The following is a 27,401-nucleotide window of genomic DNA, read 5'->3' as shown; positions in this document are numbered from 1 at the left end:
ATCCTTGACTTTTCTTCTGCCTTCCCCTTCTGCCGGAGAAAGTGATTTATATTTTGGAGCCTATGTGATTAGATTAGGTACACTCTGGTAATCTATTTTAAGGGTTGCTGTGCAGTCATTCAGTGATAGCTAATCACATTCACAGGTTTCCAGAAATTGAGACAGGACATCTTTGGAGGGGAGTGGGCATTTGTAAATTTTGCCCGCCATGAAGTCTAAATAAAATTATATGAGACCTACATATAAAAAAAAAGTATACAATTTTTTTAAACATATAAAAGAAAACCATGTTGGTTTTACTTGGTAAATATTGTATCATTCCCCTCTTCCAGCACACATCCATTCTGTCAATCCAATTTAATTCCAAATTCCTAGCAGAATTGTTTATTAAATTGGCAAGCTGATTCTAAACTTCTAGTAGAGAAAAATGTCTAAGAACTGGCAAAGGCAATTTTGTAACAGAACAATGGATGTCAAATGAATGATATTAAACTAAATTCATTAAAATATTGGGGATGTTGTTCTGAATCTATGAGAGAGAATTGAGATTTAGTAAATGACAAAGTTGTTTCAAATCAAAAAATGGAAATGGTGGCCTTTTTAGTGAATGGTGGTACAGTTATCTATCCATTTGGAAATAAAGTTAGGCCCAGATCCCAAGCACAGAAATAATTTCCAGATGGGGTAAAGAACTAAATATACCAAGTAAAATTGTGCAAGTATTAGAGGTACCAGGAGAATTTGCTCATAAACTTTGGAAATGCAATTGGCTACTAGTAAGTACACGAAAGAGCACTTACGTTTATTAGAGTCAGGAAAATATAAATAAAAATACCCCCCATCTTTTTCTCAGATTGGAAAACATTTGTTCCATGCAAGTTTTGGCAAGGGAGGGGGAACATCTATTCTCACTGTGTGAATTATAATGGTCTTCTTGGCAATGCCTGTCATAATTTTAAATATGTATATTCTTCAAATGAGTGATTTCACTTCCAGATTTTTACCTCAGAGAAATACACGTCCAAGAGCGCAAAGAGGCATTTGCTAGATGTGGAATTGTTATTGTAGCAGAAGATGTCCAACCACCTGTCAAGAAAGGGCTTTTTGTTTTTAAATAAATTGTTTAGTGGATTTTGAAAAAGGGACCAATTAAATATAACCAGCATAATTTAGAGGAACACAAAATACCTAAGGAATTTTGTAACAAGAACTGTCTTCTTCACGTATGTACTATTGTTACTTCATGTCACTCATTTTATAATACATTTAATCAAAACATTTCCCTTCGGTTAACAATCCATTTTCTAAAAGCGGTGTAGTATCGAGTGCTCACCCTGGGTGCATGAGCACGTAATGGTAATTTTCTGAGGGAAAATGCAGTTGATCAAAAGCCCCTACTTTATTGTCACAAGGCATGACTTGGAGATTTTTTCTTGCTACCCTGCTAGTGATGGGGCACAAGAAAGGGAAGTTCTGACTGATCTGTCCCTGGGCAAAAGTGGATCATTTTCAAGATCAGTGTGGTGTGTGGAATAGTACCTGATGGTTAAGTATTTCTTATATGTGTGAAAAATTGGATCTTTGTTTTGGTGCTGGGGATTGAACCCAGGGTCATACATATGCAAGAACCTTGAAGCATCAGTGTATGTATCAGGAAGGGAGAGGAGATGGTTAACTTTTTAGGTAGGTGTCAGCATTTTAAAAGCAGCCAGAAGAGCTGGCACAGTGGCACACACCTGTAATCCCAGTGGCTTGGGAGGCTGAGCAGGAGGATTGCAAGTTCAAAGCCAGCCTCAGCAAAAGCAAGGCGCTAAGCAACTCAGTGAAACCCTATCTCTAAATAAAATGCAAAATAGGGCTGGGGATGTGGCTTAGTGGTCAGAGTGCTTCTGAGTTCAATCCCCAGTACACCCCACCCCCCAAAAAAAAGCAGCCAGAAGAAATATTTACTTTATGTCTCTGCTTATGTGAAAGAGATCAAGTAAAATATTTTCACAAGGGCTTTTCAGAACATTAACTTTAGCAGCTTTAATCTAAGGGTTTATTATTGAGGATTGAAAAATAAAAGCTCTGGCTATTATTATTTTAATTTTATATATCTTCTGTATTTGATGCTTGTGAGAGTAATGGTGAAAACTGCTTTTAAAAATGAAAAAAATGTATGTTTTTTTTTTAACCAAAGTGCTCTTTGATGAATTTATTAGATGTTCTTCATGTCTTTATCTTTAAATAATTTTGTCCAAAGATACTTTGTAATCCCACAAGAAAGAAGCTTATACTAATTTAACAGTCACTACTATGTAAGAATTATTTTCCAAAGCAGCTTCTTTAATAAACTTTAAATTACATTTGTCTTTGTAATTGAGGTAAAACCTAAAGAGATACTGTGGTCTAATAAAAAAGGTTCCATTGTGAAGGAAGCTCATAAATGATGAGAACTGTGATTGTATCCCACTGAAACACAAGACAAGATACCTTGTGAAAAAAAAAATTGAACTGTGAATTATTTTTGCAGAAGTCAACAAAAGGTTCCATTGTCTTGGACCATGTCTTCCGTCACATAAACCTTGTGGAGATAGATTATTTTGGACTGCGTTATTGTGACAGAAGCCATCAGACAGTGAGTACAATGACTTCTTATTAAATTTGTCTGCTTATAAATTGTGCTCTCTCTGGCCTTTTGGATGTGGTCCTAGATGGTTAGGTTCTTTGTAACGGAAAATGACTGATAACCACAAAACTGTTTTTCCCTGGTAATTTCTTTGCATTCTCCCACCCTTTTTGGGCAAAAGTCTGAAGAGTTGCTGGACTCGTAGTTTCTTTGTGTGCAGTCCTCTTTGTAAATGGTTTATGTTGCTTCCATTTTTGCAACCATATTGAAGTGAAGTGCTTTCCATTTTGCTGTTAGGGGTATTATATAAGAAAAAAACTGTCTAATCTCTTGAAGAGACAGGCATTACTGCCTTTGAAGAAAGGAAATGGTTTAAGAAATACATACAGTACACAAGTGTTAAAAAGGTGCCTATCTAAGTTTTAAAAGTGGTTTGAACTGTTATAAAACAAGTAGGGGTTTTCATTCATGAGTTTGACAGAGGAATAGCTTTCTAGAGGTAAGAATAATAAAGGCAATCTGGCTTTTGATTCAACGTCAGTTGTTCACATGGTTGACTTGGAAGATCTTCCTGTTTGGTCAGATGGTAGAGAGTTAGAAATTTGCCACAATGGAAAGATTTTAGAGGTGATGATTTTGGAGGATGAAAGGATATTCACTAATATGACTTTTGGTTTAGTCTAAGGAAAAATCTTAGCCTGAGATAGACACACTAGGATTATGCAAAATGCTCCTGTGCTTACCTTAAAAATACCTGATTTGACTTGCCTTCTGTTTTTCGCCCTGTGCAACTGTTGTTGGACTAAAGATTTCCTCCTCTTTCTTCATCAGTTTTCCCAGTCTCCACTAGGCCATTTGAGATGCATTCAGCGAAGAACCTGATTTTTTGAGTGGTATTTCTGTGCCCTACTCCAGGAATGTCCTAGGGTAAAAGGCAGGCAAATAGAATGCTGTTGATGGTGATAACTTGTGGTTTCTCATGAGCTAGTCTATTCCGTTTCACAGGAGGATTTAACAAAATAGGAGTAAAAAATGGGCATGTTGGGTAGAATGGTGTAGAAAGGAATAGCTTTCCAGAGGCAAGTGGTCATTAATGTGTACTTCAAAGAAAGGCAACAGACATGTTTAGAAGTTCACTGAATTCTGTCTCTATAGCAGAGCTGTAAATCTATACTGAAAGATTAAATTGAAGCCAATAGAATGTACTTTAAATTATATTCATATTTCATAAATAATATTTTCCCAGCAGAGAAAAATACATTTTCCTGATCTTAATCTAGTATGTCAGAACTTGCCTGGGAGGGTTAACTGTCTTGCTAAAATTGTATAGAACTTATTACCCTCTTTTTTTTTCCCCAAAGAAAAACTGAAAAGTAAAGAGAATTGCAAACAATGGCTCTTACTGTTTCAAAAGAATTAATAGTGTTGATAGTTTATTGAAAGTTTTGTAGGGTTTATATTAAGTCCAATTTTTTTTTCTGTTACCTTAACTCCTAAGGTTTGGCATCTGTGATAGTGTTTGTAATACAGGTTTTAGGAGAAAATGAAATTATATGCTTAGAAGGAGAAAATTATTAAGTCATGTTTTGATGTGGTTAGAACATTGGCTATATAAATGACATGAAAAAGTACTCTTTGCTTTCTGAATTTGCATTTTCTCTAGTGAACTCAGATAAAATAAAGGTAAACAAAAGGAAAAATAGAGATGATTTATAAGCATTGTTTAGTCTTGACATGTTCAAATGCATTGTCTGATTGCCTTATAGTACCTTTTATTTTTTTAATTTATTTTTATTTTTATTTATTTATTTATTTATTTTTTTATTTTTTAATTTTTTATTGTGGGTTGTTCAAAACATTACAAATTTCTTGACATATCATATTCGACACTTTGATTCAAGTGGGTTATGAACTCCCACCTTCACCCCATACACAGATTGCAGAATCACATCAGTTACCCATCCATTGATTTACAAATTGCCATACTAGTGTCTGTTGTGCTCCGCTGCCTTTCCCATCCTCCACCCTCCCCCCTCCCCACCTCTCCCCTCCCCTCCCCTCCTCTCTCTCTACCTCCTCCACTGTATAACCCTGAGGGTCTCCTTCCATTACCATGCAATTTCCCTTCTCTCTCCCTTTCCCTCCCACCTCTCATCCCTGTTAAATGTTAATCTTCTTCTCCTGCTCTTCGTCCCTACTCTGATCTTAGTTACTCTCCTTATATCAAAGAAGACATTTGGCATTTGTTTTTTAGGGATTGGCTAGCTTCACTTAGCATAATCTGCTCTAATGCCATCCATTTCCCTGTAAATTCTATGATTTTGTCATTTTTCAATGCAGAGTAATACTCCATTGTGTATAAATGCCACATTTTTTTTATCCATGCCATGCACAAAAGTGAATTCAAAATGGATCAAGGAGCTTGATATCAAATCAGAGACGTGCCGTCTGATAGAAGAAAAAGTTGGCTACGATCTACATACTGTGGGGTCGGGCTCCAAATTCCTCAATAGGACACCCATAGCACAAAAGTTAATAACTAGAATCAAAAAATGGGACTTACTCAAACTAAAAAGTTTTTTCTCAGCAAAAGAAACAATAAGAGAGGTAAATAGGGAGCCTACACCCTGGGAACAAATCTTTACTCCTCACACTTCAGATAGAGCCCTAATATCCAGAGTATACAAAGAACTCAAAAAATTAGACAATGAGAGAACAAACAACCCAATCAACAAATGGGCCAAGGACCTGAACAGACACTTCTCAGAGGAGGACATACAGTCAATCAACAAGTACATGAAAAAATGCTCATCATCTCTAGCTGTCAGAGAAATGCAAATCAAAACCACCCTAAGATACCATCTCACTCCAGTTAGATTGGCAGCCATTATGAAGTCAAACAACAACAAGTGCTGGCGAGGATGTGGGGAAAAGGGTACACTTGTACATTGCTGGTGGGACTGCAAATTGGTGCAGCCAATTTGGAAAGCAGTATGGAGATTTCTTGGAAAGCTGGGAATGGAGCCACCATTTGACCCAGCTATTCCCCTTTTCGGTCTATTCCCTAAAGACCTAAAAAGAGCATGCTACAGGGACACTGCTACATCGATGTTCATAGCAGCACAGTTCACAATAGCAAGACTGTGGAACCAGCCTTATAGTACCTTGTAGGAGACTTTCAGAATACTGTCATGAAATTTTGTAAGTATTTCAGTATATTAGTAGGAGCAGCACTACATATACCATAGTTACTTAAAGCAAATAAAAAATTTTAAGAATATCCTTATGTTAGAAGAGTTGGGATATAATGAAAAATACTTGTCTTAAAAACCAAGTAATGGTTTCCTGAATGTTGCTTGAATTACTGTGCATTGGATTTTTTTATATTGCTTTTCTTTTCTTATGCCCCAAGATTTATTTTTAAAGGGTAATGGCTATGTAATAATGCTCAGTAAAATGAATATCTCCATTAAGATCTACTTAGAGAAGACTTTGAGACCTGAAGATAGACCACTTAGGTCAATTCTGGGGGCACATAAAAGGAGAGAAAGTGGGAGAACCATGGATCAAAGGGAAGGAAGATAACTAGGAATGAAGAGTGCTTACATCAGTGAAAAACCCTGGGATCTTTCTCCTTTCCCTCTCCTGCCATTGGCAATGGATTGTGACTTGGAGCCACGTTGAAGTCTGACTTGGATTGAGGCCAGTGCCTTTACGTGTGAAAGAAGAAGGCTGGAAAAGTAGAGAGGATGTAACAGTGGAAGCAGAGGTTGGAGCAGTGTAATTACTGCAGGGCACCTTGAGCCAAGGAATGCAAGCAGTCTCTGGAAGCTGGAAAAGGGGAAGAAATGGATTCTACCCTAGAGCCTCTGGAGGATAGGCAGCCCTTACCTGCATTTTGATTTTAGCCTGTGGGTTTCATTTTGGACTTTTGACATATAGATTGTAAGATAATTTCTGTTGTTTTAAGCCATCAAATTTATGATAATTTGTTATAGCAATGGAAAGAAACTAATACTCATGGATACTGTAGGGGAGAATCTTATCTTGCTTGCCCAGTGGGAATATAAAGCTGTATTATTTGGGTTCTTCACACTAGGAAGAAACCTGAAACACTATTACTTTTCCTGAGTGATAATATTTCATGTCCTCTGATACAGATGATTAGGATTTCCTTGTGATTAGAGCTGTGTGTGCTTCCCCAGATGTATGTGAGCAATATTAGTGGCTGCTTCAAGAGTATTTAGGTACCTTATTATGGGAGATGGATGGTGAGTTCGGTTGATGATAGGCAGAGAGTTTAAATTGTAGCATAGACTCCTTCATTTTAAATAATTGGAAGAAACTTGAACCACCTTTTGGGTTTTCAGATTTTATTAGAAGTGGAAAGGCAGGAGAATCACAAGTTTGAGGCCTGGGCAACTTAGTGAGACCCTGTTTCAAAATTAAAAGTTAAAAAAAAGGGGGGCTAGAGATATAGCTCAGTGGTAGATTACCCCTGGCTCAATAACCAGTACAGGGAGAGGGAGAGAGAGCGAGCGCGTGAGAGAGTGTGATATGGTGGAACAGATTACTGCCTTTAGAGTTACAAGATAGATGTGAATCCTGTGTGTGCTCCTAATGAATGATCAAGTCACTTAATTTTTCTAAATCTTGATATCTCTATTAGTCACGTTTCTGTTACTATAATTAATACCTTAAGATGGGTAACAAATAAAGCAAAAAGGTTTGTTTATTTACCCACAGGTTTGGAGGTCCAAGAGGGTAGTGCTAACATTGAATCAGCTATGGTGAGGGCCTCATAGCAGAAAGCTTTATAGTGGCAGGAGTGTGTGTACAAGAAGGAAAAATCACATGGATAGACAAAAAGTGGGAGAGACTGTAGTGGGACTGAGCTGGCTCTTCTATAACAGTCCTCTTGAGAGAACTAACCAGGCTGCGGTGAGAGGAGCATCAATTCCTTCTGAGAGGAGTGCCCTCAGCAGTCTAATTGATTTTCACTAGATGCCACTTTTTAAAGGTTCTACACCACTTCCCAACACCACCACACTGAAACCAAGTTCCCAACACATGAGCCTTTGAGGGACACATTCAGACCATATTCAAACCGTAGCAACCCTTACCAACATCCTTATCTGTAAATTGAGAATAAAATGCCTATTCTCCCTAACTTTCAGAATTGATGTAAGACCAAATCAGAATGCATGAAAGCTTTGTAGATTATGAGGTTTAAAACATGTAAATGGTCTTTCTTTTTGAAACTAGCCTAGGAGAAAATATTGCTGGTGATTTTTAAAAAAGTACAATAGGGAGAAGAAGGAAACAGTCTGGAGGAGAGAAGAAAAAAAAGCAAATAAACTCCAGAGTCTTGAGATCACTTTTGGAAAATTTTCAAAATGAGTTTTGATGATTATTGGAAGCAATAGTAAGGATAAATGGGATATTCCAAAACTGCTTCTGGTTTTATAGTAGTAGGCATAATCATGTCTTACTTTAATATTAGCACTCCTTTACAAATTACTCCTTCAAAGGCAGAAGTCATATATAATTAGAGGTTTTCTCAGAAAATGGAACTCAGCATGGCTTTGAGAATCAGGCTGCGGCATCTGCTGCCCTTTGACTTCAGAAGTCAAAGAAGGGGGAATGCATGAAGCACACAGCTAAAGGCAGTATGTAATATCCTCTTTCCCCAATGAACTCTTCCTTTGGTTCTCCAAGACAGTAAAAGCAATCAGAATGGAACTTTACCTTCTGGACCAACCTCCACCCCAAACATACTTAGTTGCTTCTTTCCATCTTTTTCTCTCTGGTCACAAGAGAAGAGTCCCAGGGCCTCTGACCTGGACCTTGTCACTCCTTGCTTTTTCTCTCTGGTAACTCTAACTTACCCTTCCTACCCCCTCGTTGCCATCAGTGTTTGGGCATGTTCAAGTCTTTGCATTTAGATTCCTCTCCCTCTACTCCTGTGCCTTTCTCTTTTTATTGCCATTAGTTGACTCTGTCACACCTGAACTCCAGAATGCTTTGTCTAAATTCATTGCCCCTATTTCTTAGATCTCACTCATTCCTAAATTTCTCACAGTTTAGCTTTGAGCCTTATTGTGTAATTGAAACTGCCACCCACCCCTCGCCTGGGAGACACTCCAGCCCTCATCTCACTTGACCTTTCTGTTACGCATTGACACTAAAGAATCTTCTCATTTGTTCTTATGACACCACATTCTCCTTGCTTTGCTCTTTTCAAATTTTCTTCTAGTCATTTCTGTTCAATCTCTTTCATGATCACGTTCCCTCTGATTATTCCACAAAATGTTAACGATTTACCAGGATTTTGTCTTATTCTCTTATGTTCTAACTCTGTATAGGCTCACACACTTAATGCTACCTCTTCTGGTACTATCTTTGAAATAGTCAATATCTTTTAAAAATATAAATTAAACTGTATATTTGTATTTTCCCCACTGCTCCCAAATGCTTTGAGTGTTAGTGAACAGAAACAATCATCATCCACTGAGCACTAGCAGGCAGCCCAGCTCTGTACTCTCTGGCCTTTGTATCCTGGTATCATATTTTGCCGTATGTATGTTATCATTGTATGTTCTGGCAAACACCCCAAATGACTGTTAAACCATATGTAAGTGATAATGTTAGTCCTGTTGCGAAGAAAGAATGGAAGATTGTCATGTTACACTATTACAAATCAGAACTTTTCCTTTCTGGGGCATCTTCAAGCACCTGGTAGTAGAATAGAGGGTAAAGACAAAGAAGCACAAGAGTGTTCTTTGACTTTATGAAGAGCATCATAAATCACACAGTGGCTGTGAGGACTGATGACAATGTATGAAGGATACCTGGGGGCCAGGGGGAAACATGCAAGAAAAGTATGACTGGAGAGTTTTCATGAGTAAGGGGCTTGGAAGGGAATGCTAGAAACATCCTCATAGGAATTCAAAGCACCGAAATGCTAATTTTCCTGTGGATTGATACACATTACTCTCCCTGTGTAGCCTCCTCTGCTCTGTGGTTTAAATTTTTGTCTAAAGATGAGTGACCCCCATAGCTAACTCAGATATCTCTAGAGGCATTACACCATGTAAGGAATACAGAAGGATTCAAATCAGGCTGTACTACTTAGGAGAGCTCTGTGGCACTGGGGGAGTCTCCCTAACGTCTCTATTTCTCAGATTCCCCATTTATAAAGTGGGGATAGTAATAGAGTAACAACCTCATAGGGTGGTTGTGAAGATTGAAGAAAATACCCAGACAGTTGCTTTAAACCTGTGACTAGTGTATAGCTCTTTCTTACTGCTTGAATGCCCCTCGGGTACCTCAAATGCAGTATCTTCAAAACTGAAGCCATCCCAGGGTGTGGTGACACATGCTTGTAATCTCAGTTATTTAGGAAGCAGAGGAAGAGGATTACACATTTGAGGCCTCCGTAGTATAGTGGGACTCTGTCTCAAAATTAAAAAAAAAAAAAAGGGTGGTGGTGGTGGCTGGAGACCTAACTCAGGGGTAAAGCGCCCCTGGGTTCAATCCCCAGTTCTGCAGTAAAAACAAACAAAACTGAAGGCATTATCTTTCCTTCTAAGTCTGCCTTTAAAAAAAAAAAAAAAAATTCCTGAGAGAGTGATTTTTTTCAATCACTTTTTACAAATCATGTATGTATACGAGGGTTTAGATTGAGATTAAAAATTTTACCATAAGTTATAGTACATGCGAATCTTCAGTTTATCATAAACATTGGAAATCCATCACATTACTATTAAATGTACTCAGTCACTTTATATATCATATTAATTTGGACTTTATTATCTGCCTTTAAAAAAGAATACATGAATCAGCTCTTCATTAAAAGTCAGAAATTTTCCTTTATTCCTTTTATCCATAAACTTGTATTTTTGATTCCATGTTCTCCCAAAATTTTCTCTTATATTTTTATTAATAAGATATGTTTCCCTATAAAAATATTGTACATATAAATAGAAATTTTACAAGTTTATTTCCAGAGACCTTAAGGCCCTAATTGTTATTGTTGCCTGTGGGTAGTTATCACCATGATTGTCACTGTGTAATTAATTAAAACAGCAAAGTATTATGCATTTTAATGATTATTAAACATAAAAGTATTTATTGGAAACATATCTTTAATTCTATAAATGGGCCTTTTTCTTTTCAGTGAATCCATATACTCTAGGCCGATTATAATATGTTCTTGGAGTGAGATAAGGCTCAGCCATAATTTATGCCTATTTTTGTTTTTTATAGATATTAGCACTGAGTAACCTTTATTTTTAGAAGAAAAAGGAGTTTCAATAAAGGAAGATCACTCAATTTCTTGAACTTCTTCTGTATTATATGTCAAATTTTGCAGAGTGATCTGTCATCTAAAATTATTTTTGGTAATCTCTCAGGTACCTCAAACACAAGGTAGTCATCATCTTCTTTCCTCCAAATCTACTTTTTCTTATGTTCCTGAGAGCAGAGATTTTTTCAGACCACCCAGTTGGGGTGTCCTTCAATTTACTTGAAAGCAATGAATTAAAAACCACCTGGTTTAATTTGTTAATCATTATAATAATCAACTCCATGATTTCTGGGAAATGTGTTTAAAAATGTTTATTAAGAATTGTCAAAATATTATTAAGTATGTTGTTTTCTCTTTTATGTAGAGGCACCTGATTTTATCCCAGTATAGTTATTAGTAATTAGGAACATTGAAAATTGTTAGTTTCAGAGATGGGTGTATTGCTGTCTCGAGTGTGTGTCTAAAAATTGTTAGTTTCAACCTACATTTGCCAATGCAAGATTTTTGATAAGATGCATTTATCAAAATCATATACTTTATGCAATTATGTACTTTATATATGCTTTAGAATCTTGGAGCTGCAGACTTAGTTAATTTGGTTTATGGAAAATGTCCAACAGACAACTCTTTGGCAAAGTTAGTCATCATTAAACCCCTCAGCCAAATCAGCTTGCTTTCTGTCATTTGTCTATTTAAATAAAAATGTTAACTTGTGTTCTGTGAGAAGTATTGCACTTGGAGCTCTTTTCCTAAGATGGATAGACAGATAAGGCAAAGGCTTTTGTCACCTAGAGGAGACAGATCTGCCTTCAGTGAAGTCTTCCCGAGGCTTTGATTTGTTTTATTCTTATGGGACTCTTCCTCACGAGCCAGGCATATTTTGATCATAGAAAGAGGATGAAAGTTGAAAAATCATTAAACCAACATCATCACTCCTTCTGCTGCTCTACTCTAATAAATCTGATTTCAGAACACCCAAGCTCTGCGCCAAAATATCAGGCATCTAACACTTTGCCTTATCTTTGCCAGAAATATGTATTAAGTGGGGAATGATATAAAGCTGTCTCTTCTGGCTTATGGAGTCTTTATTAAAGCCATCTTTGTTAACCCCAGTACTTACAAGTGTGCCTATGATTTTTCTCGCAGTGGGGTGATGGGCCATGGCAGGTGGTCTGCCATTTTATTAAATGGGAAAGAAGGCCTTTGAAAAGGTAGTGCAATGGGAAAAGAGGACCAATAAAACAAAATTATTTTTGGTAATCTCTCAGGTACCTCAAACACAAGGTAGTCATCTTCTTTCCTCCAAATTTCAGGTCTATTCTTGATAGACCAGTTTTAGGAAGGAGTATATAGGGAAGCTGAGGATCTGGGAATTAAGATCCTTGAAACTCTCTGTTGCATGGGTATTTCCTGGGAAGTCCTCACGTATGCATTCTTAAAGTGTCCATACCTTTGTTTGAACAGCTTAGGGAATTCCACCACCATCCACCTAACGGCAGGAGCTAGATCATTTCCAGCTGATGAGATCCGCTCCCCTCATGGCTCACCTGCCACCAAATGATACTTTAGGGAGTGGAAATGGATACTGTCAATAGCTAAACTGGCATGACTGGTTGTAAACACAATTTAGGGTACTTATGGTCTCCTGCCAACCTCTCCAGAATCAGTCTACAAACTCCAATTTTAGTTAAGGTACTAGCAGATTTGCTTGGATTTCTGTAAAAGCTTTTGACTGGACTTCTTGTCTTTGATCTTGCTACCTCCAGTAGATTTTCCCTACCTCATTTGCAGTTTTCTCTCAGAAAGACATCCTTGATGATGTCTCCTCTGTGGCTTAAAATTCTTTAAAGGCTCCCTTGCAGGAAAATACAAACTCCAAAACATGGTTTACAAGGTCCTTCAAGATATAGAGCCCTTGGTTATCTTGAGCTCTTTTTCTTCCATTGTGATTCTGCAGTCCCCCACCTAAAACCCCCACTCCAGGTACCTTGTAGCTACCCTGCACCACCTGCAGCTCCTGATCTGTACCGTTATATCTCAGAGTGTTGCATCTGCTGCTTCTGTGATGAAATACTCTTGTTCTCTTTCGCTCTCAGTTTTGCCTGGTTGAAACCTGTTTCTCTTTCCATCCATGTGTATTTCTAATGTCTCCTCTTTAAGCTTTCTTCTACCACCCCCAGAAATGCTTTGGGCCCTCTTCTTTCACATGCAAATACCACCTTGTATTTGCCTGTTAAGTAACACTGCATAGTAAATGATCTATACTGTTATTGAAGGAAAGAACTTCCCTGGACTGTGTGGGCAGGCTGGTTGGTGGTGAGGGCATTGACAACAGCGCTCCCTGCCTCCATGTCTGTGCTCCCTCCTTTTCTGCAGTTGAAGTTGTCACCTTATTATGAAAGACCTCTTCTATTGTTTACTTTCAGTAATGAACATTTGTTCACTGCACACTTTGAAGAGCCTCGTAAACCATGTTTTGTTTGTTCATTTTCAGCAGATTTCACTTATTTTTTTTTTTTTTTTTTAAGAGGGGCTGGGGCTGTAGCTTAGTGGCAGAGTGCTTGCCTTGCATGTGTGAGGCACTGGGTTTGATTCTCAGCACCATATAAAATAAATAAAATAAAGCTTTAAAAAATAAAAAAAATTAGAAAAAGAATAGAAGAAGCATTACGGAGATGTTGAGAAGTTAGCTAAGAAGTTGATGGGATCATAAGAAATTATATGTGGTATTATAACATTCTGGCAGCTACTGGGTGCTGTTAAGAGTATTTTTGTCTAGAAAGAGGTAGGGTAGTATAGTGTATAATAGAAGACGTTATATGAGGATTTGAGTCCAGATAATGTCACCAGTAGCTGTATGGTTGTAGAGCCTATGCTTTATTGATTAATTGATTAATTAATTGTACTGGACATTGAACCCAGGGGTGCTTTACCACTGAGCTACAATCCCAGTTCTTTTTAAAAAATTTTTTTAAAATTCTTTTTTGAGACAGGATCTTGCTAAGTTGCTGAGGGTGTCACTAACATGCTGAGGCTGGCCTCGAACTTGGGATCCACCTACCTAAGATTCTGAAATCACTGGGATTACATGCATGAGTCACTATGCTGGGCATCATGATTTTAAAAATTTGCTTATAATAAATAGTGCTTGTAATAAAAGGGTAAATGTTTCTATTTCTCTAGACTAGACAAATAGTGTCTGGTAAGAAAGAAAGAGATGGTGTTTTTCTGGAACATTTCTATTTAGAAAATGGTCTTCTCTATCCTGAGCACAGCCAGGTGAAGTGTCACGAGAAGTTAGGAGCTCACATGCTTGAAAGAACACTGGGGGACCCTGCCAAGCAGCACCTGCAAAACGGAGCCCCTAGGTGCATTGCCTACTTTCCTCACTGTAGCCCCTGGGAAAAGGAGAGCAGGCTTTGACTGATTTTTAGTTTCTTTATTGTATATGATAATTTTGACATGGATTCTGAAATGCTCTTGAAAAACCTAGAATTGTCAAGAGAGCTGTACGAATTACCTTGAACTTAGTCTTTTTATAGTTTTTTTTTTTTTTTTCCCTTTCCCTTCTCAGATGTTTGATCACAGGCACTGGTGCATCTTCCATGGATTTTTTATAATAAAATATTTTATCCTATAGTTTTCATAAATGTGTTACTTTCCAGATTAAGGAGTGTGAAGAACTGAATTCTATCTTAAGTAGAAAGTTCCTTCTTCATTAATGGTACCCAGTGCCTTTTTTCACCAAAGCTAGATTAAATAGATGAACACTTGAAAATGATAAAGGTACAAAATTCTTTAAAAAGAGCTATCAGGATTGGTGGAAAAATCAATATGTATGCATACATTAATATATTTATATATAAAACATGGTGTGCAAGTATTATAAGTATTTTTCTTGTCAATAAAATAGGTGCTTGAGAAATTTCTGTGACTGGCTTCTTCTTCTTTGAATAAATATATGAAAGGAATATGCCTGAGTTATTTTTATTTTTATTTTCAGTTGGACACAATATCTTTATTTATTTTTATGTGGTGCTGAGGATCGAACCCAGGGCCTTGCACATGCTAGGCAAGCGCTCTACCACTGAGCCACAACCCCAGCCCAATGCCTGAGTTCTTTATCATTAACATTTTATAAATCGGACTGTCCTTCCTGATTAAATCAGAATGAACTGTAAAGGATAGAATTTCAGACAGTTGATTGATGGATGGCTTATGAGAAAGCAGTGGTTTTAGAGTTAATGATTCTCAATGTTTTCTTGATTATTATAAGAGCACATTTCATGGGCCCAGCAGCCTATTTATATGGAATCTGTTGGAAATTTTAAGTATGAAAGGTTAAGATCGGACTGAGGAGCTGTTTTTTGGAACTGGGAGTCAACAGTTCTGAATATGTTAAAATCCATTGAAGTGGAGAGGCAAGATGAATAGTTGGACTCTCAGAAGGCTAGAGTCGCAGTAGTAGTCCCTTGGTTTTTGAAGTCCTGAAACTAGACAGTCATTGAGGGAGAAAGACCCATGTAAATACAGAAGAAAAGGGTGAGGCTTCCACGTGCCCCTGTTCTAACCATCTAATTTGTGCACTCTGGAGTTTGGCACAACCCTGCGGTGTGGTGCTGAGGAGGAGGTCTAGGCCCTACTGGCTTTATAATCCTGAGGGTTGGCCTGGCTCCTCTGAGTCAAGTTACTTGGCTAGCTACAACTGCATTCACTTTCAGCTACTAGAACACGTATTTAATTTCTACAGTTTCAGGACGTGTGGACTTCCCATGTTGTTGCTTGGCTTCCTCACAACATACTGGTTGGTTTTCAAGGGCAAGCATCCAGAAGAAGAGGGAATGAAGGATGGATGGCAGGACAAAAGCTGTATTGTTGCAGAGCAAGGCTATCCACAGAGCTGGAGCAGCTGTAGATGTCCTGGGCACCAGTTTTTGTGACCATGGAAGAAAGATTTCAGACAAGGTGCACATAATAGCAGGCATAAGTTTATTAGAAGAGAAGCGAAAAGGAGACACTCTCAGAAGAGAGAATGGGTCCTCTCAGAGAGTAAAGGGATAGTGCCTGCCTCTCTGGCCCTCTAGTTTTATTGAGGGTCCCAGGGAAGATTCCAGAGTGTCCTACCACATCCATCTCTTCTGACTGATAGCAGGATTGCATTGGACTTTCAAGTTCTGGCTGCTATGGTCTCACCCCATGGAGGGGAGATTTTGCTGTTATAATGACATGCTAAAGATCCTCTGGGTCACCTTGGCCTACACTGACAGGTTCTAATTGGAATTGTTCCTACATATTTTATGGTTAGGGGACTTTGCTTCTAATTATCCTATCTCCCTGCATCCTGGAATCTGTGTAAAGGTCACGAAAGTACCCCCTTTCAGGGTGACTTGTGTTCTTATCGACAGGTAGGAGTCTTTGGGTCTACATTTCTCCTGCAGATAATAGGTTGCTTGCTGAGAAGTGTAGCATATACTATTGACTTAAGCCAGGCAGGGTCAGAATGGTCTCCAGTAAATTGCTTTTTAAAAGAAAGCGTGTAGGGGTGAGCACAGTAATCTCAGTTTGTAGAATTATCCCTTAACCTCATGTTCCCACTACTCAAGTCTGTTACCTATCAGTATCACCTTTTATGAATCAAGTCTCAAGAGTCAGACAGTGTTACTTCTGTTGCTTTGAAATAGGTCAGCCCGCATGTAATGAGAGGAAATATTACATTACACCTTTTGATAGGAGTAGTATCAACAGTTATGAAGACATGTTTTAAAGCAATGAGAGTCTTTTCTCTGGTCAAAAAATATTTGTATTCTTCCGACACATAAAATGCACTCATGCCGCCCATCATCTTTATTATAACATTGGATTCACACTTGAAGTCTAGAATCTCATCAAATAAGACTCTGGGTACTTTTAAGTTCAACTCCAACTCCTTGAGTACAGTTCCTCTTGAATTGTGAATTAAGATAGTGAGAAAGCTATATGGCTGTACTTCACAAGCAGCAATACTGGTGATATGCATAGGATACCTGGCACAAACATTTCTAACTAATTAATGGAGTTGTTTTAGTTTTTTATAGTTTAGTTTTTTTTAAGTTGACAACAATATTTGCATAATTTGAGTTTGGAAATTTATCAGACTCATGTAGCCATTTCTTTGATTAGGGCTTGGTCTTACTGGCTAGAATTTGTTTCATTGTGATGCCTGTCCCTGCACTTGGGCCTCTTGGTTCTATTTACTGACTTTTCTTTATTTTTCATTCTGCTTTTTGCCAATGAAGATTGGGGAGTTCAGAGGTTTCTCGCTTCTTTTCAGTCTGTAATGTCTGTTTTTTTTTCCCTCCCATCCCAAGCTGGAAAATTCTCTTAAAAAACTGTGGATTTCTTATGAATCAATTTTTAATCTACTTTGTTAACAAAGGAAACACAAATTGCTTTGAAATAAACTCTTTTATATACGTTGGATTCCCTATAAGACTATTGAGGAAAAAAGCCCTTAGGATTTTTAGGGGAACTTTTTTGTTATTTTGAAAGGGTCTATGAGACATCATATTAAATCTTTTGGAGCATTTCAAAAAGTTTTTTTTTTTTTAAACCATCGCCTCAAGTTTTGCTGACAGCATACTGGATTCAATCTTTGCCTAGAAGCCATGTCTTAATTATAACACCATTTGCCTTCTGATAAGACAAAGAATGAGAAAGTTTATTTCCAAACCCAGTAAGTCTTGGCTCTTTTATATTTTAACATTTTTTTAAGCTTATCTCTCTCTTGCATTTCATTATAGGCAGCAAAATGAAGCCAATCGGCACATTCACCAGTCTGCTTGGAAATCTCCTTATCTGGATCATCCAGTCCATTAGGTACATTTTTTATTTTCCATGTTGCCTCTGGCAACAGCATCTCTAAACTTTCTGCCCCTTCATAAGGTTCCCTTTCTTCCTGCTTCCAGTAGCTTTCTCTTTGCTTTTCTTTAAGCCCTTGCAGAGAGCCTCCTTCAGAGCCCTCTGGCTTCTGCTGATACTCTCCTTAAGGTCCTTCTTGGTGCCTCATCCAAAAAACATTGAGTGGAAAGTGAAGGGAGTGGGGTCAAATCACATGCCTTTTCGATCAACAAAGGGAATTTGACCATAAGGAAACTAATAGAGGATATTGGCCTGAAAAGTGAGCAGATCTGATTCATGCTTTAAAAGAATTCCTCTGACAGCAAAGGTAGAAACAAGGATACCATTAAAGGAGTTTAAGAAATATAGGTGAAGGCAATGGCTGCTTGACACGGGATTTGAGAGAATTTTTCATATTGTTTCTGTTTTGAACATAGAGCCAACAAGATTTGCAGATGGATGCTCAGAGCTAACAGAAGAGTTTTGTACCATTTACTTGGATGGGGAAGATGACAGGAGAACAAGTTTGTTGTTGTTGTTTTTTTTTTTTTCATTGATTTGTTTTTGGGGGAAGTGGAATCATCCATACCCTTTTGGACATACAAGATTTAAGATTCTAATTGACATCTAAGTGGAGATGTCAAATAAATAGTTGGATTTAGGGGAAGATTCTGCTTTGGCTATAAATCTGGTAGTTGTCAGTATATAACTGGTGTTCATAGCTTTGGGCTTCAGTGTGAAGTGTGAGCCTGGGTAGTCTGGCCTTTCCTGGTTAGGAGATGAAGAACAACTAGCTAAGGTGGTGGTGAAAGTATGGGCAGTGAAGTAGGAGAGAGAAGCAAGGGGAAGGGCTGCCTTGAAGCGTGTAACAAACATTTAGGTAAGTGGGTGAAGACTCTGTTTCTGTCATTAAACAACAAGAGGGTCATTGCAATATTCTGGTGATGCTCCTGTGCTGTTTGGTCACCACGAACACATTAATTTTTCACTCTATTAATGAAGTGCAATATTGTTGGCTGTGAATTATTTATAAATAAGTGTGAGAAATGATTGTTTATTGATAGCATATAAATTCAGGGTGGGAATGATGGAGATGCCAGACATCCAGGGGTTGTTCACATGGGTGGTGGCACTAGTGACACCTTTACTTTCTGAAGGTTCAATGTGCACATATTCTGTTAAGTGCACAAAACTAAACTATTGTATTAAATTATCTATATGTATATAAAATGTGTATAAAACATAAATGGATTTTATGTTTAGACCTGGGTCCCATTCTCAAGATCTTTCATTATCTATATGGAGCATTAGAAAACCTGAAAAAATGCATTTTGGATAAGGGATACTCAACCTGTGTTAAAGTGAATTCAAGAGAAGATAAGAGAGAGATAACATAAAACAACTTTTGTTTTCCATATATTCCTTTTAAAATGTGGAAATAAAATGGGAAGATATAGGAATTAGAAAGCTTTTTATTTTGACCAGGTGCCATGGCCCATGTAGTTATCCCAGCAACTTGGGAGGTTGAGGCTAGAGGATCACAAGATCGAGGCCAGCCTCAGCAACTTAGTAAAACCCTTTCTCCAAATTAAAAGGGTTGGGGGTGTGGTTCAATGGAAGCCCCTCTGGGTTCAATCCCCAGTACCAAAAAAAAAAAAAAAAAGTTTTTTTTTTATTTTGAAAAAGGCATGAATTCAGCCAGGAATGATTTTTCAGAAAGGGAAACGGTGGTGGTACGGGAATGAGCAGATAATTGGATGCACTTAAGTGGAGCATGGACTGTTCCTCCACAGTAATGTGAGAGGGGACAGGACACAGCACAGAGGCAGGCAGATTGGTGTGTGGCTGAGAATGCATAGGCCTGTCCTCAGTGAAATAACTGAGATCTTCAGCTGAGAGTGAGATGCTGGAGGTTTAAGAACATAGGAGAAAGTGTCAAGGAGCTATTTAGGCAAGTAAGATGGTACAACATAGTAGAATTCTGGGTGATTCCAAGGGTTCCTTGGATTATCGATGAATGAATGATTGAGCTTTCAGTTGTGTGTAGCCCTTGGGTTCCTGCACAGGAAAGGGAGGGAGTTTAAGTTAACCATGTGTGGTCTCCCCTGTCCCCATGGACATTGTGGAGGGAAGGATGTGCAAGGGAAATGAGGACAATTGCAAGTGAATGATTGCAATGGATAAATGAGGGAGGTCAGGGCGTGGGTGGGTGGGGCAACTGGAGGAACAATGAAACACTAGTAGGATCACTGAATCGGATGTCCTCGGGGAGTTAGAATACTAGAGGAAAGAAGCTGGGAAAGAAGAATTGGTAGTTGAGAATGATAATTTTGAAATTAAAGTTATGCATTGTGGTTCAGATAGTAATCTAGAGAGTACCTTGGCCCCGGGCATAAGATGAAAGGAATTCAGTTCTGTGGATGTTTTTCTATACTTTGGGGCAAATTGTTTACTCAGTGTTTATTTCTTCATTTTAAGTGGTAATTTAATAGTTTCTGCATCATCAAGATATTAAGAGGATTAAACAAGAAATAAATGTGAAATCTTCAATAGTGCCTGGCACAAGGTAATTTAATATTAGTCATTGCTCTTGTTATATCTTTAACCCTAAGAGTGGTGACACAGTCCAGAGGCCTATGGTGACTCATTGCAATTCATTTTTTGCTGAAAAATGGTGCCCAGTTACAATTCCCTCTCCTTCCAACAACAGGCCCTTGGTTTTTTTCTCTACTGAGAGAGTTTGGTTATGGTGGTTTTACTGGCGGTCCTTAGGCTTTTGTGATTCATAGCATGGAGCAAATTAAGACCACATCCTGTTAATGTTGCTTAGAGGACCTGAGAGCTCTTTACAGGAGGGCTGGGAAAAGCACAAATAGCTGTCACCACAATCCTGGATTTCTTGGAACATACGTGTGAATTATATGAAGTCTTAAAATTCCCAAGAGAGACCTGTTTTGTCATTTTTTGAAATCTTTGTGCTCTAGTCCCTGACAAATGACCATCTCTCTTTTTACTCCCCAGATCAAGAGGTTGTTTTACTATATTGAAAAAAACAAAACAAAACAAAAAAACCTACAGTGTGTTTTAAGGCCTTTTCTTTGGCTTACAGAAAATATTATTAAATATAAATGTAGCATTCCTAGATTTTCTAAAGGAGAATCAGTATTATACCCAGTGTGAAATAAGATGCAGCAAGGCTTTTATTATTTTATTCTGTCTGTTTTCTACTTAAGACTTTGGAGGATTTATTCTACTTTTAGAACTCTAGGAGACTCTAAAAGAACAGTTAGAAAATGGGAGGTTGTACCCTGGATTTAATTCATATCTTTCCAAGGTTAGGCTATTGATTTACTGGACAGCATTAGTGTTTAAAGATCTAATTCTGAGACTGTTAACCTAGGAGATTGATGAAATTGAGACATTATAAGCCCAGGTGAATGAAGGAAGCCCAGGTGAATGAAGGAAGCCCAGGGCAGTTTAGCCAAGACTGTCATTGTCCGAAGGGCCTGTCATTTCTCTCCAGGTTACATCAGTGCTGTTATTAAAATTGACAGGACTGATGCAGTAAGGTTACCTAACTGCTTGCCTCTCCCATCCTGGGAAAGAATAAGAGCCAGAGAGGATTGTGGTCCTGACTCCTTAGTGACTGAGTGTTTGGGAGATGGTGTTTTAACTCTCTCCTATGTTGGTAGCTGACTGTATGAAGTATGCATGAGAGACCCGGGTCTGTCTTGGTTGATTGTTATCTTCCTACAAAATAGATTCTCATGCAATGTGTGAACTACAAACAACAGGATGTAAGTTTCAGATGGAGAGCAGTGTCAAGGGGAAAAGTGACTTTCCTAGAAAATGAACAGGTTGAATGTTGAGAGAGACAATATGAATACATGTGTTTCTCCTCATACTCACCTGGGCAGATAAGACAGCTGTGCACCCAAGTACCGTTCAGAAAACCCACACAGGAGTGTGGCCAGTACCACATTTTTACAGCTGGATTGATGTTTCTCTTTCCTTTCACCGTGGGCAGGTGGAAAGTATGGATAGGTGATTTTTCTTTCTGGAAGTTCTCTTAGTCTATTTTTGTTGCTATAACTGAATACCTGAGACTGGGTAATTTATAAAGGATAGAGGTTTATTTTGGCTCATACTTCTAGCAACTAAAAGTCCAAAATTGCGCAGCTACATCTGGTGAGGGCCTTGTGTATGTTAAAACATGGTGGGCAGGTGGACATGAGAAGAAAAGACAAAGCAGAAGGGATGGTCTTAATAACCCATTCTTGTGGTAAATAATCCAGTCCCTGGAGAACAGCATTAATCCATTTATGAGGACAGTGCCCCCTGTGACCTAGTCATCTCTTAAAGAATCCATCCCTTCTCAGTATCATTACATTGGGAACCAAGTTGCAATATGAATTTTGGATGAGACAAATCATAGTCAAACCACAGCATTCTCCATGAATGTTGATTTTTTTTTTCAAGCTGAGTATTTGTTAGCTATTTGGGCAGCACTGATTTTGTTTGCAGAGGATGTGGAGTATTACATTTAGATGTTGTCACTTAAAAAATGGACCCATTTGCTTTAAGAGCAGTTGAGCTGATAGACACATTTCTTACAAAATAAGGTTCTTTTCTCCCATATTTATTTTGAGGAAGGTGTTTTTTTTCCTCCACAAACACACTATTTAGTGGTTTTCTGTTCAGCAAAGCCTTTGTATACCCACCCTGCAGAGTTGATTTTCTTTGTATATTATTTTATTATCTTGCATTATATGTCATATACACATTATTATCTCACTTAACTACCTTATATTATAATTATATGTCTATGCATCTCCTGCTATGCTGTAAGTGCCGTGATGTTAGGGACAGGTATTGTTCATCTTTTTTGTGTTCTTGTGCTCCCCAGGACAGTGTCTGACGTGATGTATAAAGAACAAGTATAGGGAATGTCTATATATATTAAATGAATAAATAAAGGACACCCCAGGATTAGAACCTGCATCTAGAATATTGGCACTTTGTGCCCAGTATTCTGGATGTAGCCCTTAAAAGTGGGGTGCTGTTTTCATTGGCAAATTCTTGAGCCCTTTTTCCTCTTAGATTACAGAGCAGCATCCCGATGTGTCTCATTGTGATCTGACATGTGCTATGTTTGATTGCTTGTTGATAATGAGTGGTGACAAGTGCTGTCATAGTGTGGCTGCTTTGGTTCCAAGGTCATATCTTTCCCTTGGTTGAACATACGTGGGTTTTGCATTTCAAGATGTTGGCTTATGAAACCTGGTAGGTTGTGTTTATTATTTGTGTTCTGGAGCATTTATCATTGTCTGACCTCTGTAACCCCTGGTTTCCATTTTGATCAAATACCATTTGTGCATGGCAAGCTCTGGATTAATGCTTAGCATATCTAATGTGCAGTGAGTTGATTGAATGGCCTTTGAATCTTGTCTCTTCTTTTTCTTGCTGCAGAATTATGGTTTCTAACTCATCTCAGGACCTTCATTACATTTTTTGCTTTGTGAATTATTTTCCATATTTCTTATTGGCGCATTATAATTATACACAATGGTGGGATTCATTGTTACATATTCATATAGCCACACAATTTAACAATATAATTTGGTCAATATCATTCCCTAGGATTTCCCCTTTCCCTCTCACTGGTCCCTTTCCTCTACTGGTCTCCTTTGGATTTTTATAAGATACCCTCCCCCACTTTTCTAGCCTTTCTAGCTTTCAAATACCAGAGAAAACATGCAAACCTTGATTTTCTGAATTTGGCTTATTTTGCTTAATATGATGTTTACCTCATAAATTTAATCATTCTCATGGGGAGTGATTTATTTTAGAATTGTATAGATCATTACTAATGTGACATTTAAAAACATTTTTTTTTTTTTTTAGTTGTAGATGGACACAATGCCTTTACTGTATTTTTTATGTAGTGCTCAGGATCAAACCCTGTGCCCTCCACATGCGAGGTGAGCACTCTACCACTGAGCTACAACCCAGCCCCATTAATGTGACATTTTTAAGATATGTTATTGAGTCTTTGTTATTCCACTTAAAGAGCTTCCTTTCTGTTTTCTTTAGCTGAATTTTGATTGGCAAACACTCTGGAGACAGGAAAATAAAACAAAACAAACAAATGACAAAAACATGACAGAATGTATACACATTTTAAAACATCATATATTACCCTACTTATATGTACAGTTTTTGTTTTGATGAACCCATTTAAATTTAATTACAAATGTAAAAAATTTTACTACCAAAGACAAATGCATAAAAAAATTTGTAAAGTTGGTTACATTGGAGTGATGATGTTAGAGAAATTAAAAAGCTTTCCTCCAATTTGTTCATTACTAACTTCAAGACAAGATTAGACAGAGACAAGGTTGGAGCAGAGGCCCTGCCCCTTTTCTCCTTTCTTGCTGTAGCACTTATTAAGTCCTCATATATAAGTGATGTGTAAGACCAAAAATTGAGATCAATATTCTAAGTGCTTTGACATCTGGGCTTCTCTTGTGGAAAAGTCCCCCAGCTCAACAACCGTCTCAGACCCCAGCCCACTGGGGTTTTGATCTCAGCCTTGTGAAACCCAGAGCAAAGGGACCCGCTGACTTATAGAACTCAGAGATGATAAATGGGTGTTGTTTTAAGCCTCTAACTTTGCAGTCATTTATTATGCAGCAATAGAAGCTTAATACAAGTGTTAGTGGGAATTTATGTTTGTTTTCTTTGGTTTCTCCCTCTTTGAGAAATATTGCATTAATCAAATCATTTTATTTAACATGAATGACAAGAAACAGTCCATCTACCTAATGTTTCCATTTTGTGGGAAGAATTCTTACACAGAGGAATGGGTGTGCTCTGTGTGTCCAACACACAGCTTAACGTTTGGATTGGTTTTGGTCTACTTGGATGAGCCACGGTTTCCCTATGAATCACTATTTTAATTTCAAAGTCACATCTTCAGTTTTCGTGGGATCCAAAAGCACTTCACTGATTACAGCCTCTGCCTCGAATCTTTTCTGTTTGAAAAATGAATGCTTGTAGACCTTTAAAGAAATGAGAAATGATCAATACCAGAATAATGAGAATTGTATTTTAAGTTGTTCCACTTGTGTATGTTGGTTACTTTCCTTTGTAAAATACTTGGAAACTTGAAGCTACCATATGAGTGACAGATAGTGAAGACATTGTATGCACAGAGTTTAGTATGTAATAAAATGAGTATGATACACACTTAGTGTGGAGATAAAAGGCAAGGGGTTTGCATGAAATATTATAACTATTACTTATAATTACTCTGCCTGTTATATAAGGCATTTCTTCCCTCAGCCAAGGGGAAGGAAACAGGAAACTGGCAGGCGGGCTCTCTTGGACTTCTCTTGCAGCCCCTGATTCCTGCTCCAGGAGTGACAGGAGAGATGTGAATGCTCTCAGCAGGGCCAGCCCAAGAGTGCTGGGGACGAGGTAGCTTAGGTGGGCCAGCTCCTGCTTCCTTTCTTCGTTCAGGAACATGAAGACACCGAATGGGGCAGCTTGGCCTTAGGGCCTCTTGGATTTGTCTAGAACAGTGGGGGAGAAGCTCCATCTCTGCTTCCCTGTAGGTCCTCCAGGGCAGCCCTCTTTCCCTCTGTGCTTATGTGAGATCTCCTGGTGCCTTATCTGCTTCTGTGGCTTCTCCCTGCAGACGGAGAGATGAGGCTAGAGGCTTGAGTCTTCTCTCTTTCAGTGATCTTATTTCACAAAGGTAAAATTTAAAGGAAAGCCTTTTCCCAGGACCCAGAATTTTCCCACTCCGGCTTGAAATTCAATTCATTAAAGATTAATTTGAATTAATAAGCAAGTACCTTAAACCAGCTAACAGCAATTATAAAAAATGACCCTATACCTTAAGAATAATCATCCCTAGCATGTGATACATAAACTTAGTGTGAGCCCCGGGCTGTTCTAAAGGCTTTCCGTGAAGTAACTTATTTAATCAGTATAGAAACTCTGTAAGGAAGGTTCAGAATGTCCAGTCACTTTTCCCTGCTACACAGTGATGATGAGGAGATCCTGAATGGCATCCCCATGTTCTTGCTCTGGGATTCAGGTCCTCAGCCACTGTACAGAGCTGCTCTCCTGCATCTTTAAGGATGGTTTGATTTAATTTGCTTTTTCTTAACACATAGAGCAGTACATGTAGGGGATAGGACTGGAAGTGAAGAGGTTGGGGGCATTTTGGGAGGAGGATGACTCTAAGGGGATTGCGATAGGAACTTTGGAAAGACACTTGGAGGGCATTCTGCATGGCTTTTGTTTCCCCACGAATAGTAGTAAGAAACCCACTTGCAAGCATCTTGGTTTACTGGCTTTATAATTAAGATAATAATTCAGCCAAGGGCCCAGCGAGCTCTACCTCTCTCCTCTGCCTCTCCCTTGACCTCAGCATCATTTTTCTTTTCCTTTAATGTTTCAGTTGCATAAAGCTCTCATGTATGTTCATGTACATATATGATAAATGAAGTGTTTTACTTAGCAAGTATTTAAATGTCACTTAAATGGCATTTTGCAAATATTCTTGAAGTAAAGGCCAATGAAAAGCAACTAATTCTATAATTACCCTTTTCTACCTCACACAGTATTGGCTGGATCCTGCAAAAACCCTTGCCGAACACAAAGAACTGATCAACAGTAGGTATTTAATTTTAACTTTGTTGAGGGGGTGGCTTGATGTAAGGTCTGTGGTTTGTTGGGTGCAGAAATGGGTGTTAGTCCTGTCGAGGTGAGTACTAGTGCTCAAGTACCAGAGTATAGAAATGGGGTATTCCCATGTTGCATTGCTAAGCTGTCTGCAATTTTAGTTTAATCAGACTCTGAGTAGATCCTAATGCTGTATTGAATTTCTCCTAGGGGTACATCTTCCCTCTATTTTTTTTCTGCGATTTTTCTATATGCTTGTCGTTAAAATTTGGCCTTAGTATAGAAAAGGCAGAGAGGCATTGATTTTGAAAACAAGATGAGAGGTTATGGATTGGTTTTAATTAAGGGGTGTCCTTGTGACCTGAAAAATTACTGTGGCTTCAGAGAGACACAATCCATTTTCAGGGGTTAGCTTTTGTATTTATCAATGTGCATATTACTAGGATACTCAGTACAAATAAGTATATATATTCTTTAATCTTAATATAATTTCGATAGCTCATTTTGTATTTATAAACACACACAGATTGCTTAAGTATACAACAGAACAGCCCTTTAAAATTTTTTTAAGTTGTAAAATAGGCATAACAAAATATACAATTTTGACCATTTTTTATGTACAATGCAGTGGCAGTAAGTGCATTCACATTGTTGTGCAGCCATCAGCGCTGTCTCTCTAAACTTTCTTCATCTTCCCATTTTGAAGCTCTGTACCCATTAGAACATTTGGTTTAAATGTGTGAATTGTTGCCCCTCAGAACCCTACTGGGTTCTTTGGCCTTATGACCCCATTCCAAGTCTGTACTTTTCATGACTCTTTCCCCATTGGTTGCAAATGGTTCACAGATCTGAGTAGGAACACAGGTAGGCCTTGGAGATGAATTGGATGCCAGGAACTGCAGGACCCCCCCT

The 27,401-nt window shown here is 38.1% G+C and overlaps 1 protein-coding gene across 1 annotated transcript in view; it reads left to right on the top strand.

Moving 5' to 3' along the window:
- Epb41l4a (erythrocyte membrane protein band 4.1 like 4A) overlaps positions 1–27,401 on the top strand; it is a 233,608-nt gene that overhangs the window by 94,846 nt on the left and 111,361 nt on the right. The window contains exons 3-4 of the mRNA XM_015484299.2: positions 2,516–2,620; positions 26,429–26,480. Coding sequence (XP_015339785.1) covers positions 2,516–2,620; positions 26,429–26,480 — 157 coding nt within the window. The remainder of the gene's footprint in view (positions 1–2,515; positions 2,621–26,428; positions 26,481–27,401) is intronic.

The sequence above is a fragment of the Marmota marmota genome, unplaced genomic scaffold, assembly GCF_001458135.2.
Source record: "Marmota marmota marmota unplaced genomic scaffold, marMar, whole genome shotgun sequence".
Classification (NCBI taxonomy): domain Eukaryota; kingdom Metazoa; phylum Chordata; class Mammalia; order Rodentia; family Sciuridae; genus Marmota; species Marmota marmota.
The sequence above is the reverse complement of the archived record's forward strand: the minus strand, read 5'-3'. Positions and strand labels throughout refer to the sequence as shown.